Raw genomic sequence first — 20236 nt, forward strand, 5'->3', positions numbered from 1 at the left:
AGGGGAGGGCCTGATATTGTGAATGCTTAATGGAACTGATCTATTGTTAATGTTAGTATTTTCACCCGTGCTTTTACTATGACAAGTCAAAATGTCTGCTGTGATTTTCTGGCTAACTAATTTCATTTATATTCTGTTTAAGAGATGTACGCTGTTTTAACTGCCTGACATTGTTTCGTTGCCTGGTGTTACTTTAGAAGAGTGCAAAAGCTACAGAAGGTCCTCAATTAAATGTTGTAAACATACAGTAGTTTACAATGGGTGGCAATTAAGGCTCCTAAAGAGGAAAAACATTTAAAAAAAAGGCTTTAAAAACATGCTTATATTTCCCTAGCAAGAAACCTCTTGCAGTCAAATAATGAATGTACACTGGCTGTTTGTTCAAAGAGCTTGTGTTTGAATTGTACAACGTGTATAAATTCAACAACTTCATTTCCCTTCTCCTACCAACAGTTGCAGGGGTTTATTTGATGATCCTAGTAGTTTTAACAGTGTTAGTATTTTCACTGAGAAACTGCTTATTTAGTTGTTATGGGATGATCAAGGGCAAAGAAGCAAAAGAGACCACAGGAGTGTATAGATGAAAAGAGAGAAGATGAGAGAAAGAGACAAACTTGATGTCAGATGAGACAGTGTTGGGACTATCATAACAGCACCTTTTAAAAGCAATAAAGAAGTTGTAGGGATGAGCTATAGCATTAACATGCTGTTTTATATTAAACACCTCAGGGGTTTCCACCACCCAGAGAGAGGGGAAGGTTGTTTAAACCTAAGAGGTTAAGATACAGTCTCCTTTTCTTTCTCTCTTGTCTCCTGTCTTTGTCAGCGTTTATTTCTCTCTGATGGATTTGCTGCTGGTGATGGAGCTCTGTGGCTTCCAAGTGTTTAACCAAGGAGTAAATTGCCGGTTACTTTCTGGCAACTTTCTGATCTCTGTGTCATGATGGAGTCAGCAGTGTAGAACTGAGAGCAAGAGCCTCTGTCAGAGTCTTTAAAAAGATAGTGGAAAGGTAAAGGTTATGCATGTTTCCGTGGGGTTATAGGTGTGCATGTTTGTTATGTTGCTGTCACTCTGTGTGATCTGTGTTTGCAGCTGTCTCGCTCTCCATTTACCCTCACATACTTTCCAGCTTGTCCCATCCATTAAATGATGCAAAGCCGATGCATTGCCCGCCCGGTCTCAGTATAGTCCTTGGTTGCTTGGTTACTGCCTGAGAACACTGCCAACTGCTCCAACTGAGCCCCATATGTTGCATCACCTGCAGTGACCCTCCATATTTACCAGATTGTGCTCGAAGACTTTGTTCCAGGACGTATCAAACTTGTGAGGTCAAATCAGGGCCAAGTAGCCTTAAGGGTTTCCAGCAGTCATTGGGATGCAGACCAAGTAACACTCTCATACTCAAAACAGACATGCTTGGTGGAAAGTAACTAATGATATTTACTCAAGTGCAGTACTGAAAGAGTATCTTCACACATTTCAGTACATACCAGTACATATTTGATATAGTTTAGCATACTTAAGTAGCATTTGATGCTACTTTATACTTTCTCTTTTTTTTCCCACAGTTATTTGCAGACAGTCCTCACCAAAAAAGAACAGTATTTGATCCTTCAAGCAGCTAAATATGGCCCATATTTATGTTTGTTAGTAGGCCGCAACCTCTGGTGGCTGTGCTTTGGACGCATGGACACACATCAGTGTACAAAAGAGCACCTAAGTCTGAATAGGGAGGAGGTCAGGGTGGTGAATGGGTCAAACAAACACAGGAGACCAGAGTTGTGTCCTGTATTAAGCCAAAAGTCAACGTTGGCTTTTTAAAGCTGACCAACGTATCAACGTTCGTACCTAATCACATCACGGATGAAACTACTTCACAGATTTACGTCATCCCCGCAACAAACATACAAATTTTTATGCAAACTATGATCTTTTCTGAACCTAAGCAAGTAGATCCATTTCACAACGTTGCACCATGTTTAAAACTGCAACTGTTTCACAGAGTTCAATAAAATGGTCATATATTTTGTTTTTTCAAGAGTCATCGGCAAACAACCTAGTCTGTCATTTTGTTATGAGGAAGTGTTATTTGACAGCAAAATTCTAATTTTTTTTGTTACTTGCAGATTCCCATATTACATATAAAGCATATGATAACTGTTTAACTTACCTCTCACATGACGGCCTCACCCCAGCTCACACTCCATTAGTTCCCCGCGACTAGTTTATTCATTGTAGTATTTCTTACATTGTGGTACGACCACCTTTACTTCCATACATCATCTGAATCTGGATCTTCCATTGGGTTTATTTCTGTGAGTTTTATTCAGAGACACAACATGTGTTGCAAGCAAGAACTGCATTTTTTTGATATTTAAGATAATGACAGCATTCAGAGAGCACTCATCCCCCACAACCAGCTGGTCCCCACCTACAGCCTTCCAATAAAACATAAGGAGTAGAATGCCCACGGAATCAAGTCACTCAGATGCAGTGCCATTAATTACATATTCAACAAAAATCACTGCTATTTAATGTTGGAAGGCAAAATATTATGTTTGCCATTTACTGTCAATATTTAGTCAACCTTATATGGATTATAGCAATCATACATATATTATCCCTAGTCCCTATGCGCACACTCCTCAGTTAAAAACACACTAGTCAATTCAACAAAGAATAATCAGGCATATCCTGCAGCAAATAACCCTGATAAAGACCAATGGCAGGACCCTCCTTTAGATGTGCCATCTCAGGGCTACCCTGCTTGAGAAATACTGAGAGGCACTTCTGTTGCTTGTTTTGGTTCGCCTTAGCACTGTTATTATACTTCCTCAAGTCAATTTCTGCTATTTGCTGTTGTTCTTCACAGGTAAAAGGATGCCCTTGAAATGGTGCATTTGAAGATCAATGTGGGGTTGTTACAAGTTGTGAGGAAAAAGAACGCTAGTTTGTTTGCCAAAAGACGTGTGCACATGAATGCATATCAGCTCACAAAGAGGTGCAGTTAGCCTTTTAGCCCCCATAATGAATCCCTGGGATGAAAGGGCAATTCGATTCATGTGTGTGTGAATATTCATCATCCGTTTGTACATTATCTGTATTTCGCCTTCTCTACTATCTGCATTTGTGGACTGCATCCAGTTACATATCCAATAACGAGCCTCAATGATAAGATTTGTCTCTTCATCTTGCCATTTACAGATAATGTGACTACTCTTTCCTTATTAAAGTATGCATATTGCGTTTCTGTGACAAATTAACTATTAACCTTGATGCACAGATTACTATGAACCCTGCTATAACCAATAGTTAGAAGAAGTGGTTCTAGGGACACACCTTTTTATTATACCCACCTTGTAACTTAAAAGTTTTGTCATGATGGGCACAACATTATTATATCATTAGAATCTGAGGATTCTCATAAATCTGAAAAATGATGATGATGTTATTCCTCTAAAAGGGCTGTACTTGAAATAAGTACATACGGACGTTTTGTCACATGCTCTAACATCGTGTGCTGCCAGACCGGCTATCAAAACAAAGAACAGAGGTTTCTCGGTTCTCAGAATACAACACACACGAGGGAAAATGACTTCATTCTTTGCTCAGGACACCATTATCCACTATATCTTTACATAGAAAGATACACATTTGTTTGCTGCTACTGTATAAATTAATGTTCAGTACAGAATCTTAATAAGTTGTAAATCTATATTCAGCTGGTCAGCACTGTCGCCTCTCAGCATAGGGGTAAACCGGTTGAAGATGGATGGATGGATGGATGGATAGTCTGATGTTGCTTCATAAAGTAACATTGCCGTCTACCAATCATTTAGATTTTGTTAAATATTTAAAAAACGTTGAAAGAGAATGTTTCACATAGCTCAGGTAACGTATTGCCTGTTTCTTATTCAGAGAGAGCACTTGTTTTATGGAGCGATACATGCTGAATCTATTTTTTGTTGAATAACAGTTTGTCTGTCCGCCCACCACTGCGTCACTGCTGGTAGCCTGGCAACCTCACAGTGACAACTGCGACAGGGAAGTCACGACGCCTGGGTGTTTTTTACCTTTATTTATACAGCGAGAGTACACAGAGCAATGCTCTCTTTTTCAGGAACATCTTGATAAGTTACACATTCACACCTGGAAGTTGCCCAGTACAACCACAGTCTGACCTGCTGACCATTGAGAAGCTCCACTGGCGTGGTTGGGGTTAGGAGCCTTGCTCAAAGGGCACATCAGTGGTAATAAAGAGGAAGGGGCAAGAGCTGCTGACTCACTTAAACCGATGACCCTCCGGTCACAAGCTGGCTTCTCTATAGGCCACCACTGCCTTGTTCACCTAGAAAACACCTAATTCCTCATATAACCACAAACGGTTGTTTTATATTTCTATTTTTGTGCAGGATAAACAAACAAGACACAATGTGTTTGTTAGAGAGCTTTAGAAAAGTTGTTAGGTGTATTTCTTAACTTTGAACAGAGCCATGCTGGTTGAACTGGCTTCCAGTTGTTATGGCTCCACCTATGTTCTCAATGCACAGACATGAGAATGGCATTGGATCTTCTCGTCTTCTTCTTAAAAAATAAGAAATTATATTTATTCCCCAAACATACTGTAAATGCATTAAGAATATTACATATTGTATTTTGATCTGTATCCTATTAATGATAGACTTGCGGCATTCTAATTTGCATGACACTTATTATTCATATTTGACTTTCTTTGGTGTAGGATTTAACTCCGGATTTGTGCAGTGACCCATTTTTGTTTTTTTAAATCTTAGGGACTAGTTTCATGAAGTCTAATTCAATTTACAAGCATAATAAGTTCAATAACTCCATAATTTGTATTAGGCTTTCAGGGAACAGTAACATGCTGTATCTGCATGTGCTGGGTGGATTTGTGTGCACTCATTGAAATGTGTAAGATCCCATGACCTAATTCAGGATTTGCAAAAATCTGGTTGTCCTACTTACATGATATTGAGTGTTATGAGTGATGGATTTCTTCTCCCAGTTTCAATCTAATCCCACTTCATCTAAAGTAATATTTGTGTTCCATATTCCAAGTGATTATGGATTTTCATTTGCATACTGGATTCAAGAGTTGGGTTGATACTGTAGGTTATTCGTTTTAACTCAAATGCCTCAACGGAGGGAGGATTTGTACCATTTGAGTTCCATATTTTAATAGTCTGACCCTTACAATGTGCTGGTGCCTGTTCAGCTTTCTTCCATATGTTTTTCTCTACTTTTGAAGTAGAACAGTGCAATGCAATAATCAAGCACCGTTGTTTTTAAATGTGTAGCAGAAGTTGCTACAGTACTGAATGTCATTGATTTCCCCTGTGGACTGAGTGTGTGCCAAGGCTGTCACTGATTTTAGTTTGAAAACTCCCTTAATTCCCACATTGCAGTAAATAAATACAATTTAAAAAACATAACTTTCAAATCTATCAATCGCTTTGCTCAGTGCTGTGTTTAGTGTGAAGGAATCTGATGTGTAATGCTTATCTTTTACATCAAATCTAGGGTCTGCCGATCACTTTAAACTCAGCTATGATCAGAAAGAATGGCTATGTCAGAAAACCAACTGTAAATTTGACAAGATGATTTGGTTTTTACCAAGAGGTTTCTGATTTAATCTGAAGACTATAAAATGTATCAGAGCGTAAGAAATAACTCTAATAAATCCGCTTCTTATTCACGTAGCACTCATGAATGCTCTGACATAATTGGACACCCCATTCAAGTGAAAGTCCCTTGCCTCTGGTAATGATACATTTAAGAATCTCATTACTGTAACTTTGTTTGGCAGAAAAGTCATCCGTGGGTAAACTCAGGAATATATTCTGTATCATTCTGACAGTTTTTTTCTTTTTCTTTATTCATTTAATTCAAGGCCTTGGCACTTGTTTCATGAAAAGTATGACATGACTGATCCTTGATCTGAGATAGATAGTCTAAGAAAATGTAATTTTCAGATGGTGAGTAGCTGTCTGGATTAGGTGCTGCACTTAATGTCTCTTCTTGAAATGTGTCTCTTTCTTTATACTCCTTTTCTCTAAATCTGCTCTCCATTCCCCCCCTTCTCGTCTACTCATGCTGTTATTACAACATCCACCATAACCAGCAACTATTTCCACTTCTGTTATCATAGAAGTGTTCAGAATCTGACCTACTTTGACTTCAACACAATACTTCAATCAAACCTTGGCAGAGATGTTTCTTTGGTTGACATGAAAGCAGTAGAAGAGACATAATGTAACCCTTACAACATGCTGAGCACTGTTACAGGACATTGGGTGAGTAATGAAGACGGACAGCGTTGATGAAGAAGACCAAGGAGAGCAATACTGACAAGGTTTCTTTCTATTCCTCTCCTTAACACCTCTCTCTATCCTTCTTTGTCTCATTGCCTCTCTCTTTATATATTTAATTTCACTCTCCCACTGCAGTGCCAAAGCACTGCCATAATGACCATTAAGATGTTATGGTTTTCAATAACCTTTTTAATAGTTTGGGCATCAGAGGCCTATTTGAAAAATGAACTGATGAGACATCAGTGAGGTGTGAGAAGTGCACTGTAATCATGTTAACTTTGAGCAGTTGAAATTCAGGAGGATGGGTCAATCAATTTATATTGTACAATAGGGGGTTTGTTTCCAGCAACTGGTAAACAGATGGGACATGGCATATTAACATATCACACATGCAAAAGTCTCTGCTTGGGGAAATATTCAATAAACCATCTATGTGTGGGATCCCTGAAGAATTTTTACAAAGAAAAGACCAAACTTGATGTTTTGTAAAAGTACTCCAGCCTTTGTTTTCACTCTCATTGTCTCAGAAACTCATCTGTCACACTACATTTTGAGAATATTGTGAAAATCACAAGCATATGCTCTTTAATTGTACCCTGGTAGGAAACATGACGCAGATAAATGGGTGTTTCAATCATCTGACAAAATGTCATTCAAAGTCCATCTAAAATCACAATTGGGGGTCCCATTTTGCCGTCAAAAATATACCCAATGTTCAATTCTTTGTAAATGGCTTTTTACAAATTGAAAGGAAGAAAAGAGGTGAATATCAAGTATGTTCATTTTCCTCTCAGCCACTGAAAGAGCATGTCAGTGCATATGATCAAGCAATTAAAGGGAAACAAACAAATGTGTGCTGCAAGTTGTAAAGCTCACAAGCCAAGGCCGGACAGTGTTTTGATATCAGAGGTATTGAAGAGTGAGAAATAAAATCAACCTCTAAACTTGCCTTAATAACATTTGCAGTGAATTTTTTAAGCGATCTAATGTGCTGCAGCTGACCAGCCATTTAGCTACCTATCCTGCAAAACTGACATCATAGTGGCAGTGCACTGTTCTCTGGTGGGTATTGGTCATTAATTCACCAAGCCGAACTGCAACGCAAGACGTGTGGAAGAAGGAAACATTAGCAACAAAGTGAATGTAAGTTGTTGTTCAAAGCCTGTGGCCCTTGTCGCTGGATGGCCTTCAGTCACTTTGATTTGCCTTTGATAGAATGATTAAGTTACTTATTTATGCAAATAAACTGTTTAAAATGTAACAATTTAATTGGTCGGATAAGGATAAATTCTCCATCTGGGAAATCTCAAGTAACAAAAGCATTTCAATTGGTTAATGCAAGGATAAAGGGCACAATCACGATCAAAAAAATAAATAAAATATAGCAGAAGTTTCTCTCTTTCAGGTTCTAAATACTTTCTCTAGGAGAGAACACACAACAATGCAATTCACAGAGCAAATGTGAATGCTGTAGCAGGAGATTATGCAGAGACTTTTATAAAACAGTTAAATTAAGTGTTACAGAAGCCTTTAGTTGTTGATGTGCACATGTCCTGTAAATGAGGACACAAGTAGGTCACTGCATCATCATAATTTTTGCCCAGGGGCAATATTGCACCCTCACATCAGTAGTTTTCTTCATCCGGCTCTAATGAGCTAATTACTGACTAAGTCCGATGCAGCAATCATTGACTCATTGTTGTATTAGAGTTGGCAGAAATTGTTATTTATACATCTATATTTTTCTCCCAGGTTGCATGTTTACTTTTAAAAAATTAGATAGTTGACTGACAAAAACATTAAACATTAAGTGTGAAGTATTTGACAACATGAAGTCCAAATTACTACAATTTGTGCAGTGTAGTCTATCATTAACTGGTGCCGTACTAGTGCAGCATGGGAGCTGTATTTTCCTGTTTATTGTCACTTATTTAACATTTTGATCTTGTTGGGTAGTCAAACATGTTATTTTAAGAGATTAAATCTCACCTTAGACCGTACAGTACGGTACCGTCCGGGTGCAGTCGGATCATTCTATTTTTCACTGTGACACCGTGGACAAATGATTTCTTGTCGTTGAGGAAATAGGTGTCGGGGACCCAGAGCTGGTCGGCCACCCGGTTATCTAAGGTCAGGTTGAGCGGAATCTCAGAGTAGGACAACCGTTTGTCTCGCCAGGCCTGCTGGAAGTACATTGTCAAGGTGTAGTCCTGAAAGTGCAGAGAGGGAGAAAAGGAGGACAGAGAGGAGTAGGGAGGGAAATAGACAAATAAGGGGAAGGAGACCGATGAATTGGGCCGGGAAAGGGAGGAGGAGAGATATAAAATAGAGAAAAGATGGAGACAAAAGAGAGAAAAGAGAGAAAAAAGAGGGTTATTCCAAATAAGAGACCATTTTACACAGCTGCTCCATTACACTTTTCCACTGCAAGCTCTCCGATTAGACCAGACTAGGCTTCAATATTGAATGAAGTTCACTTAAAAGCAAATGGAACACTAGGAGAACAGGCCAGAAAACTCTTGGTACAAAGCAATGGGGAATTCCTTCTTTTTATAGAGGTTGAGACAGACAGTGTTAAAGAAAGTGTGAATGTGTCAGAGGGGGGAAGAGAGACAGATGGATGTTTTGTGTGTGTGTGTGTGTGTGTGTGTGTGTGTGTGTGTGTGTGATGATGTATGATACAAATGTGTGTGGGGATTGCTTGCTTTGTTAGTTTGTGTATGCGTGACATACGTAGAAGAACAAGAAAGAGAGACCACATGTTCTTGACAAATTACAATAACCAGTAAGCAACCTCAAAAATCTGGTAGAATAGCTCCTTTATGCTCTATTTGCTTTGACAGTGGCTGTCTTTCAGGGATTAAGTATTGCTTGTGAAATGAGTTCACTATGTTGTACTTGCATAACATATTCACCCATTTTCTTCTGGGTTTCCCCCCACCTTGAGAATTGGTAGAACATCCTCGTACATCACATCAAGTTGAGCACCGACAGCACGCAGCCTTTGATGGACTGTATATGTCTGACATCAAAGTGTGTTGGACATATAATATGCATATTTGCCTTCATCACATGCATGGATAGGATGAGGAAGAAGACTTTGCAGCGGTGTGACTGAGGCAAGCTAGTGTACATCTATTTTATGTGGACATTTAGAGCTTTTGACCACTAGTTGTGCTATAGAGCAATATTTTGAGTATTAGAGTAAGTGCACAAGGTTGCAAATCTACAGCATATGCAAATGCAGGTTTCATGCAGTTTTGCTGATAGCAGTTGGTAACACTAGTGTGGCAAGAGATGTACCACTTTGCCAGCAAAGAGTGGAGAAAATGAAGACGACTATCTACAAAATATTAATGTCAACCAGCTCAGAAAATGTTTTATTAGGAAGGAAATGCATTTTATAAACCTCAATAATGCATACAACTTAGAGTATTATGATGAGGAGAACTGTGAATTTAAACATAACTGTTTTTGTGTATAAAAACAACATGCTTTAAAGTCAAATTCATAAATATTCAGAGCACTGACAAAACACTGACAAACACAAAATGCCATCGTTAGGTTAAGGCAACACAACCACTTGTTAAGGATTAGGTTAAGATAGTGGGTGGGGTAAAATAAGTGCATTTGTAATCTAACTACATGAGCAGGACAAAAACCATGATCTGGAGGAAAGTCAATGATTTGTTTAACCCAACCCAGCTCCTTATGGAGCCTTTTGCTCTCTTAATCTTGGTGCACTTGCTCTGAGCATCTAATATCACCGCGGATGGGTTTACAGTTGAAAGCCCGGTACGTTTGTCAAGCAGTGCCAAAGTTGACACCCTGGGATTGAGAACAGGCTGACTATACAATGATACAGTTTTCTTTTGTTCTGATGGCGCACACACAAAACCCCAAACACATACAATAGGTTAATAATTTATAAACAAATAGGGGAAGTTTGATAACTTGCAGCAAAATTCCCTTATGTTATATCTAGGACACGATAAAAGCGTCACGCCAGCAGTCAGATGCTCATGTAGCTCACTGAAGTAAGTAGCCCACCAATCATCCATGAAAAACGAAGTTAAATAAACTTGCTGTCTTAAGGAACTTTTTGTCATGACTGGCACATCCACTTCCTGGCAAAGAGGCTGAACATGCATTTTTGAATATGCCCGTCGGCTACAGATCTGACATCCCACAGCACCTTGGGAACTGGAGGCTTGGATATTGACTGGATGGAGTCAGGAAAACAACAGCAGATTTTCTCAGTGAAGCCTTTGTTTGACTTAAATAGGTTTTGTCATGTTGTTGTCTGTACCTTACTTGACTTGAGGTGTTGATAACCACATGTTAGAGAACTGAGTTTTTCAAAAGACATAAATAGTATAGTGGCAATTCTACCATTCAGCACTATGGGGACTTGGAATGGGAATAGACTGATTTCAGTAAATCCAGGCGGATGGAACTGATGGAATATCTTTTTTTTATTTATAGAATAAATGCTGAAATTTTTTATTTAACTTAGTTTGAAGAAACACATTTAAAGGGGTATATGTAAAGGCTTAATTAGATGTTTTATTGTTGCACCAAAAATTAGGCAGTTCCTACATGAAAACATGGAAAATCTGGTGTAGGCAGTATTTTCTCACTTACAGACTAAATAACATTAGAGGTCTAATATCTGGGTGGCTTTACCCTTGCACCAAAAGATCCTTGGCTGCACGTGCTTTTTTCCCAACACTTCCATCCCTTGTTGGTGGTTATGTAACAGCTCACACGCTACTCTTTCTGGCGCGGTGTGCTGAAGAGATGCTTGTTGCCATGTAGACCTCCTAAACTACCTCCGCTACACTCATCAGTACACACCATCAAACAGGAGGGTTTACTGTGATGTATGAAACATCAGAGGCTTCATCTCTTTCTTGTGGGCACACACATACACACACACACACACACACACACACACACACACACACACACACACACACACACACACACACACACACACACACACACACACACAAGCACACGCACACACACACACACACACACACACACACACACACACACACACACACACACACACACACACGCAAACACACACACAATCTCGATAGAAATGAAAATGACAGCTTTGGTGTGTTTCAGTACATCATTTCTATAAATACCACATCAAGAAATTATACATGCACCATGTGTGAATCAATGCATTTTGTGCATGTGGGTCTACATAGATACATGTGCTATTTGTGTATTTGTGTTTGTTGTCCAGGAATCACAGCCAGTGTTGAACAGGGATAGAAAAAAAACAATGCAGCTGCGATTTTTCACCCGGAACTGTGGATGCGATATATAATATTGCAATATGTAACAGCATGGATTACAGTAGATAGCAAGAGTCATGATCTTCTATATTACATAATTTGCCAGCTTCAGAATTCTTAATAGGCATAATTTGTAAAAGCTATCTGCCACTTTATCATATGAACAACTCTGCCCACCACAAAGTCCACTTTTCTGATTCTGAGGTGCTCTTAAGTAGCTTTGAAAAAAACCTGACAGCCATGATGGAGTAAGATGGTTCTACGCAATGTGGACTGTAATTATTACAGTGTGAATGTTTATATTGTCATCCCTGAGAGCCTATTATGGCAGGTCTTTCTACATGAAGAAGTTTTGATTTGCTTTCTGGGAGAGGGAACTGTGTAGGTGCCACTGTGGCTAGTTTACTGTGAACATAAAGCTCTCCTCAAATACAGCCATAGTGTGCCCCTCTCTTTTTTCCTCTGTGGGAGGAGGAGGCTGTAAATCACCAGAATAACTGCAGTGGCTGTGTGCATGTAAGTGAAAGGGAGGCTGTCATAACAACAATCATAATGAGCATCAGTACATAAACTATATGTTGGAGAGAGAAAGAGACAGCGGAGGAGGAAAGGAAAGGACAGAGAAAGAAAAGAAAACTGAGAATGATGCCCGAAGAATGATGTTGGATTTATGAGTGCAGAATATACTCTGCTGCCAAGCTGCCAAGGAAGGGGACAATACAAAGTGATCATTATATTCTCAGACTCGAAACCACTGCCAAATGTGACGATCCATTAAAATGAATAACTAATATCCAGTCCCACAGAACACCTCCTACTGTGTTAATGTTTCTTCATTTTGAAGATTTTCAGTTAAATACATTTCTTACGAATTGTGTTAAACACACTATAGTATTTAACAAAAGCCAGTCAGTTGATCAATCAACTGTCAGTGCTCAATTTTTCATGCTAATCGGGTTGTTTTCTGTTCTAAAACCATTTAATCCAGAAGTATAACTCATAGAACTGAAAATGACATAATTGAAAGGGAAATTATACAATATACTTCTGAACAAACTATCCACACCTTAAAAGAAAAGGTCTATCTATATGTAAAACACTTAATATAAAGGACAGTAAGTACTGCTGCTTTGTACACTAAACATGTGCACTACAGCTACATCATTATTAAAAGCCTGCAAGGGTGCGCTCCACTGCGGGGGGGAGAATCTCGCGCTGTAAGATCATCTCTATTCAATGTGCCTATTCTGCTCACCTGACCCACTGTTGGCATACACTGTACACTGATGGATGCACTGTCATCACCATTCTGCAGTGGCTGTCTGAGTGAGAGAGGAATATTGAACAGCCTACAATTATTCGCTAACACATATTAAAATTCCGGCCTCGTCATCTGGAGTCATCTAACCCAGAGACACAAACGGGTGAAAAGCCTCAATTAGTCATAATGACTAGGGTCCTATCTGATATGAAGGCAGTTTGGGCCACATGTAAGCCTGTAACTGATATTTACACTGCTTGGAAAATGCTTCATATGCAGATTGTGGAAGATAAAAGAAAACATTTTGTAAAAATACTTAGCACCTTTAGGCAGTCTCGGTCTGTTCAGGTTCAGATGGAGAAACAAATCTGAAATGAAAGTCTGACGAATGGATTTTTTTACTCAAGAATACACAGTGAATGAGGAAACCTAATAGCTGTAATAAAATTACCATGATATAGTGTTTGTGTTTACTTGGTTAATTATTAGTCAGGAAAACTGCTTAACAGATATCAAAACTGAGCTGCTAAGTGGTGAATTTCATCCTGCAGTGCAGCAATGGCTAGCAAATAACCAGCCGGATCTCATCCCCAGGGTATAAAATACCACGGTTTTGTGATGGCCTTTGGCGTTTGATATCCACGCATGAGGCATCCTTGAGTGTCTGTATGTAAACCCACCCACGGCAATATCATACGCCCAGAGCAAATTCTCCTTAAGTAAGCTCTAAAAACTCTGCCAACCAAGGAGAACGTGATTCGTGTCACGTTTGTGTTCCATTTGTGTACAGTGCGTCACTGTCATGACATTACAAACCTTCTTATTTTAACCCCATTCATTTTTTCCAAAGCCTTACCAAGTAATGTTGTTGCCTAAACATCACCAAGTACGTTTGTTTGAATCCACAACGTTAACCACGTGTTTCCCTGTGTTTAAAGCTGTGACTGTAGTGGAGTTTTGAAATTGATAAGTGGTACCACGACAAATAACAGGTTGCAGCGACACTTAGATGTGTGGTGGTCAGATACATTTTAAAGCGACTGCACTAGGATGTGAACGGTTGGGAAATGGACATTTAAAGAATCAACTTGTGATCACCTATTCTGTATGCCAAGGACGACCTAATGTTCCTCTCTGGAGCTCTATGTTTCTTACTTGAAGACTTTATCTGTGACAGAGCACAGTTCACACACTCTCTAGTCCCATCCTGATGATGTGTTCCCAAAAGTACCCTTTGTACGCTTCAAGTTCGTGATTCATTACTGAAAGGGCATATTTTACAGCCAGACAGAGGCAAATATTCCAGACAATACAGTAAATGCTTGTTCAGTTAGCCCTTCAGCCACCCAAATTGTGTTTCTTTTCCAAATAGTTCAGCTGTCAAAGTATAAACTTGTGGAGAACAACAAACAATTGGAAAAAAAGATGTTCCAGCTGCCCACTCTGACCTCGTCAACCCCACTCATCCTCCAAGCTGCCCTGTCCACTAACCCCTCACATCTCATCTCCACCCCCGCACCACGTGGCTTCTCTTGGGCTGAGAACAGCATGAAGAACTAATATTAAGCCATTCAGTTAGAATGTTCTCAGCCCTCCTACAAACTTTACTTTGTGTATGATTTAATTGTTACAACTTTTGTTGTATTTGATCATGTCCCTGGATTTTCCTTTCTTTTTAAAAGCAAGTCCTAAGAAATGAAATCAATATGTTGTTTTCATTGTCTTCCGAAATGAGCCTTTTGTGATCTACTACCTCTACGGTTAATGTTTGGCTGGGTTTAGGCAAAAATGGGCTTTAATCAATACTTTACAATATTGCATCACATCAGTATGTATAATAGGAAAGCGGATGCTTTTAGTGATGATAATAATAATGATGATGATGACGATGATTGTTTTTAGCCACATTTAACAGCTATTTTCATATTAAAATATTATGAACACCCACTGTATGCCCAACACAAAAGGGATAAAGGCAACATTAGCAACTAGCTCATACATTATGTAGACAAAAACAGAGAGTAAATGGCCAAAAACAACTGAATGCAAATGTTGGTGTGTATGCTGGATCTGTAAATAAACAACTGTTCAGATATAACTGCCCCCAAGTGGCCAAAACAATAAATTATTGCAAGTTCACAGCAAGAAGGTTACAGGTTTGCGTCCCGGCTGGGGCCTTTCTGTGTTGAGTTTGCATGTTCTCCCTGTGTCTGCGTGGGTTTTCTCCAGGTTTTCCGGTTTCCTCCCACAATCCAAAAGACATGCACGGGTTAGGTCCTGTCCAGGGTGGACCCCGCCTCACGCCCAATTCCAGCTGGGATCGGCTCCAGCCCCCCGCGACCACAACAGGGACAAGCGGTTGAAGATGAATGAATGAATGAATGAAGTTCAAAGTTAGGGAAATGTTATAGTTCGGGTATAATACGGTAAACATTAGCGAACAACGGGGTCAATATTTGCGTTGCCTTGAGAAGTCATTCTTAATCAAACATAGGTCACATTGGGCCTTTTGAACAACCAAACTGATACTGTCGCTTTTTTCAGTGGAGGTCGTCTTTTGATGGAGCAGTTACGATATAAAATGGAGGAGTATGAGGAGGACAAGTTGAAGGAGAAGTAGAAGGACAGTAAGCGACAAACTGAAAAAATGTGGTGTGAAGGGAGGAGGATGAAGGAAGAAGAATGGATGCTTAAGTCTGCAGGGAGAGAGAAAAGAGAGAGGGATCAGAATGAGGATGACAAAATAGTGAGTACTGGTTAATATCTCTTTTTTCCCACTTCCCTTGAAGCCAATTTTCCATTTCAGAGATGTGGAATGGTGTGGTGAGTTTGCTGGAAGGGATGGGGGTTGGGATGGCGCGGTGGGCGGGTTTTAGAGGGGGGTAAATGAAAGGCACTGGAAAGCTCAGTGGAGCAGTGATGCAAATTACGTATATTCTCAAAGCTCTTCACTTCCAGTCTCTGATTTCAGCACCAGCAATGACTTCCCTCTCCTACTTTCTCTCCTTTCTTTTATCCCTTTCCTCATCCATTCCTTTCTTCCTCTCTTTCATGTTTTTCTTTGCATTTCCCCCCTCATTCTTTTACACAAATCTCTTTCCATCTACTTCCCCTATAGTTTCCCAATCTCTCCTATAATCCCTCTCCATCCCTCCATCTGAATCTCGGAGGAGCTCCTGTTGCATCTACTCGAATGTGGTTAGGAAAAAAAGGAAAGCGGGAACACATTGGCGGGGAGTGTGAATGGCTTGGATCATTACTGCTAATCAGACACAGCCTGAGCCGAAGGGAGAGAACAACACAGGTGTTGGATCAGCCTCTGGGGTGCTTTATGGGTTTTGAAGAGCCCCATAAAGGAGTAAGATTTGAATATGTCCTCCTAAAAACTAACTAACATAGAGCTTGTTCATTTCCAAAACTAGCATATGTTGCATTCAGGTAAAAGCGCACCCAATCAACCACATGATTGATTGGCAAAAACTATGGACATGATATCGTACAACTATTGACAAACCATGTAATTGCCATGTCACTTTGATATTGATTTTATTTGTGCCTTTTTCAAAAGAAGTGTTCCTCTAAATTATTTCTATAGTGCACTGACCTTGACTTGTGGTACCCAGACCTAAAGAGGACTGCCTCTGAATCCTCATCTTATCTCTTTGCCCCTCCTCTCTTTGAATTACTTTTAGTGGGGATCCTTCCACCACTCAGCCACATGTCCATGTACCACACTCTATCATCCACCTACTTCAGTTCCTCCAAAAAGCCCTCCAACAACAAGTGGCTTTCAATTTCCTGTGTCCCGCAGTCCTCATGCCGTCAGCGACAGAATATGAGGAACCTGGCATAGGGCACAGAATTTCTAAAGAGGCCTAATAATAAACATGCCTATCCCCACAGATATGAGTGACATAAATTTCCCCGGTCTCTGGAGATCAGTGTACAGAGTCCTTAAGATTCAGCTGTGTATCTGGAACCGGGTGTGCACTGCATGTAGTAAATCCACAACAGGAAACATAAAGGGTCTGCTTCAAAGGTTTCATTTGCCCAGTTTGCTCCAGAATAAATAATGCTTGTATATTTAACCCAACAGTCAGATTGACAGCTTAAACATAAATCTTAAAATATATCAAAATAGACAGAACATAAAAACAAACAAAAAGAAACAAACAAAAACGACATTTCCCTGATAAAAGCGCCTAGACTCTGTAAACTTTATGTATGTTTTTTCCCCTGGAGACCGTTCTTAGTATATGACATGTCACAGATTAGATGACAGATTTCATTAATGCACAGACTCTTGTTTGTTTACTTGTACGATGTCTAACCTCCCTTTCCATCACACACTGCTCCTCCCTCTCTTTCTTTCTCTGTCTCTTGTCCCTTTCTCTTTATACCCATTTTCCTGCAATACTCTTTCATCATTTACTCTGGCCTGGGCATAGCTTTCCAGAGAGCTTTCTGCTGAAGGTGAATCAACTTTAGAGGAACCTTTATTTTTCTTCCTCAGAGCTCTCCCAAAGCAAAGGTCCACAGCTTTGCCAGTTGGCAGTCGTACAGCTTAAACTGACTACATACAATTTATTAGAGTCGATCTGAGCATGCGCAGGCCCTTTTGTATCCCCGGAGAGGAGTAGAGTGGAGTGGCAATTCGGAGAGGGTTTAGTGGGTTGTGGGGGGTAATGGGGAAGAGAAGAGAGCCCAGAACGGAACGCAAATTATTAGGGTGGCCTTTGTATCCCACTGGAAGACAGGGGGGAAGTTGATTGAGGTTTCACTCTCAGCTGTCATTCAAACTCAATGGAAGGTTAGCTCGCCAAAGAGATGGAAGAAAAATGAGTCTGTCTGTGCACGTCATTTGTCCCACTTACTGCTTTCCCTGCTTGAGGAGATTGTGGGTGTGTGTGTGTGGTTCGGGAGGGCATGGATGTTAATACATTGTGTATACGTGTTTGCATCATTGTGCAGCTAAAGATGTATAACTGTATGTTCTTTTAAGTCTAAACTTGCCAAATCTCTGTCTTTTTGGTGCTGTTAAAGCTGTAGACAGCTGTCCTTTGACTTCCCCACATACACGATGCACATACAAATACCTAGATGTATCCCACATCTCATGCATTATGGAGGTCTGGGGAACTGAGGAAGAAGCTGATTGCTATTCAAACAGAGTACCAAGAAGCACACACCACATCTACACATTGTCAACAATGAGATAATTCAATATATAGACATCTGTGGATCGATGGCGCATATAGAGCCAGAGTGAGTACAGAACACTGGTTATCAACCTATATCTGAACAATGTGTGTGTGTGTGTGTGTGTGTGTGTGTGTGTGTGTGTGTGTGTGTGTGTGTCTTTGACTGAATGTCTTTTTTCATTGTCTGTACAGAGTTGTGAGAGTCCAGATTTGATGGCCTGCGTACAGCAACTCCTTGAGCAAGGACACCCTTGAAGAAGCAATATCTTCTCGCAGTGGGACTGACCTACAAGAGGCACAGGGGTGCTTTAGGAGGTGTCAGATTGAGAATGTGTATGTGTGTGTGTGTTTCGTGTGTGTCAGTGCGCGTGTGCGTTTTGGCAATGACATACAAGGATAAAGATAGAGACATTGTATTGTGAAAAATAATTCAATCACCTTCACACTACTACGTACCAAAAACAAAAATTATAGTGACGTGAGGGACATGATGACTAGCTGTAGAGCCATTCTTGAATACAAGCAAACACATTTTTTTCTCTTTGTAAATTTAGAACAGAAAAAAAGGTGAAATTGAATGGCTTTCCCTCAAACTGGCTTGAATAAAACCCACTGGAACCTCAAGATATTTCTATCAAGAATAGAGGTATGGTGCTGAGAGGCATGAGTGCTCCAAATGTTTTTTTTCTTAAACAAGAAATAGTCCTATAGTAATGCTAAAAGTATGGAGGACTGTGTATTCTGAAAAATGTTTGTCCCGAGGGCCGTGCTCGTGCAATAAACTATGCATGATATAGCAAAACATTGTAGAAGTTATAAAATGGTAAATGATGACGGTAGAAAATGTTAGAGCTAAACCGGTGATTTGTTGTGTGTCACACTGAAGTAGTTCCCCTGACAAGCAACGTAGCATACGCGTCACCGCTCTTTAAAAGTTTGGCATCCGTAGTACTGATGCGAAGTTAGGAGATGAGAGTGTTTCCTTTGTCAAAACTTTGCAATGTTTTGAAATTCAATTGATAATATTAAAATCTTTTTTTAAATAATACTTTGGCATCTTTTTTATGCATGTATTGCTTTATGATACTGTTATCTCAATGAAAAGTACTGAAACAGATGTATATGCAACAAAAAGAGGCAATTTATTATTTGACCGGTATCTAACAGTCCCCTTGGCAGGTGAGCCAAAAAGTTCGTTTTTTCAGCCCTGCACGCAACAATGTATAATGATAGTTAATAATAACTTAATGTGAGCATCAAAAAGCCTTAATACCCACAGTACTTTAGAATCAAAATGCATCTCACACAAACCCACACATGCGTCGTGGTCAACACTAATCCTCACAATGTTATTTGTTTTTCCAGAGAGTTGTTCCTCTCCTCATCTCACCCTAACTGACCTCTTTAGCTGGTAAAAGAGATCAAGATTATAGGCTTGTTTTTTTTTTTCATTTTATTGCTATTGGCGAAAAAGAATCTACAATCCCAATTTTACTTACAATATTTTCACAAGAAGTCCTTTTTGCAATCGCTGTCTAAAGTTCCATATTGATCACATAGAGGGCAGGCTGTGTGCAGAAAACTTAAAAGGCATTGTTCAATAAAAATATAATATCTTCTATTCCAGAGGAGGAGATGGTAACAAAACCTAAGAGTTGACTATTCCTCTTCCTGGCAGATTCCCACACTACTTACCAAGCAATTAAACACCTAATACTGCAATGCCATAGTCATGTAGAACACACTTACCAAGGTATGGACACATGATTCTTCCATGCAATCTTCTCGAGATGCACAAGTAGGAGAAATTCCTTATCTATAAGGAAAGCACTGAAACACTTGAATGACTATAACCTCTCATCAAGGTTTTAGTTTCTCTCTATCGTTCTATAAGGCTGAATAACTAAATCAAAATTTAAAAAAGAATCTGGAAACGGTTTCAGGCTTCATTTACAGTATAGCTGCTGATGTAAAGCTCCCTTTAATAGCACATCAGACAACAGTATCACTTGCTCTCGACTTCATTTCCTGGAATCAAAGTACAGAGGGAACTACAAACAAAGCTATAACCTAAGACCCTGGGCAACAAGACTGTGGAGACAATGATTTGTTATTTTTCTGCACTG

At 39.6% G+C, this 20236-nt stretch overlaps 1 protein-coding gene across 3 annotated transcripts in view; it reads right to left on the reverse strand.

The window, feature by feature from the left end:
• Positions 1-8543, reverse strand: part of gabrb2b (gamma-aminobutyric acid type A receptor subunit beta2b) — a gene marked incomplete at its 3' end in the record, with an annotated part of 30200 nt that extends 21657 nt beyond the window's left edge. For all 3 annotated transcript variants that reach the window (XM_083927602.1, XM_083927600.1, XM_083927601.1), the window contains exon 1: positions 8323-8543. In XM_083927602.1, the coding sequence (XP_083783728.1) occupies positions 8323-8528 (206 nt within the window). In that variant the 5' untranslated portion in view covers positions 8529-8543. The remainder of the gene's footprint in view (positions 1-8322) is intronic.
• Positions 8544-20236: the final 11693 nt, after the last annotated feature.

This window comes from Echiichthys vipera (genome assembly GCF_963691815.1).
Source record: "Echiichthys vipera genome assembly, chromosome: 14".
NCBI lineage: Eukaryota > Metazoa > Chordata > Actinopteri > Perciformes > Trachinidae > Echiichthys > Echiichthys vipera.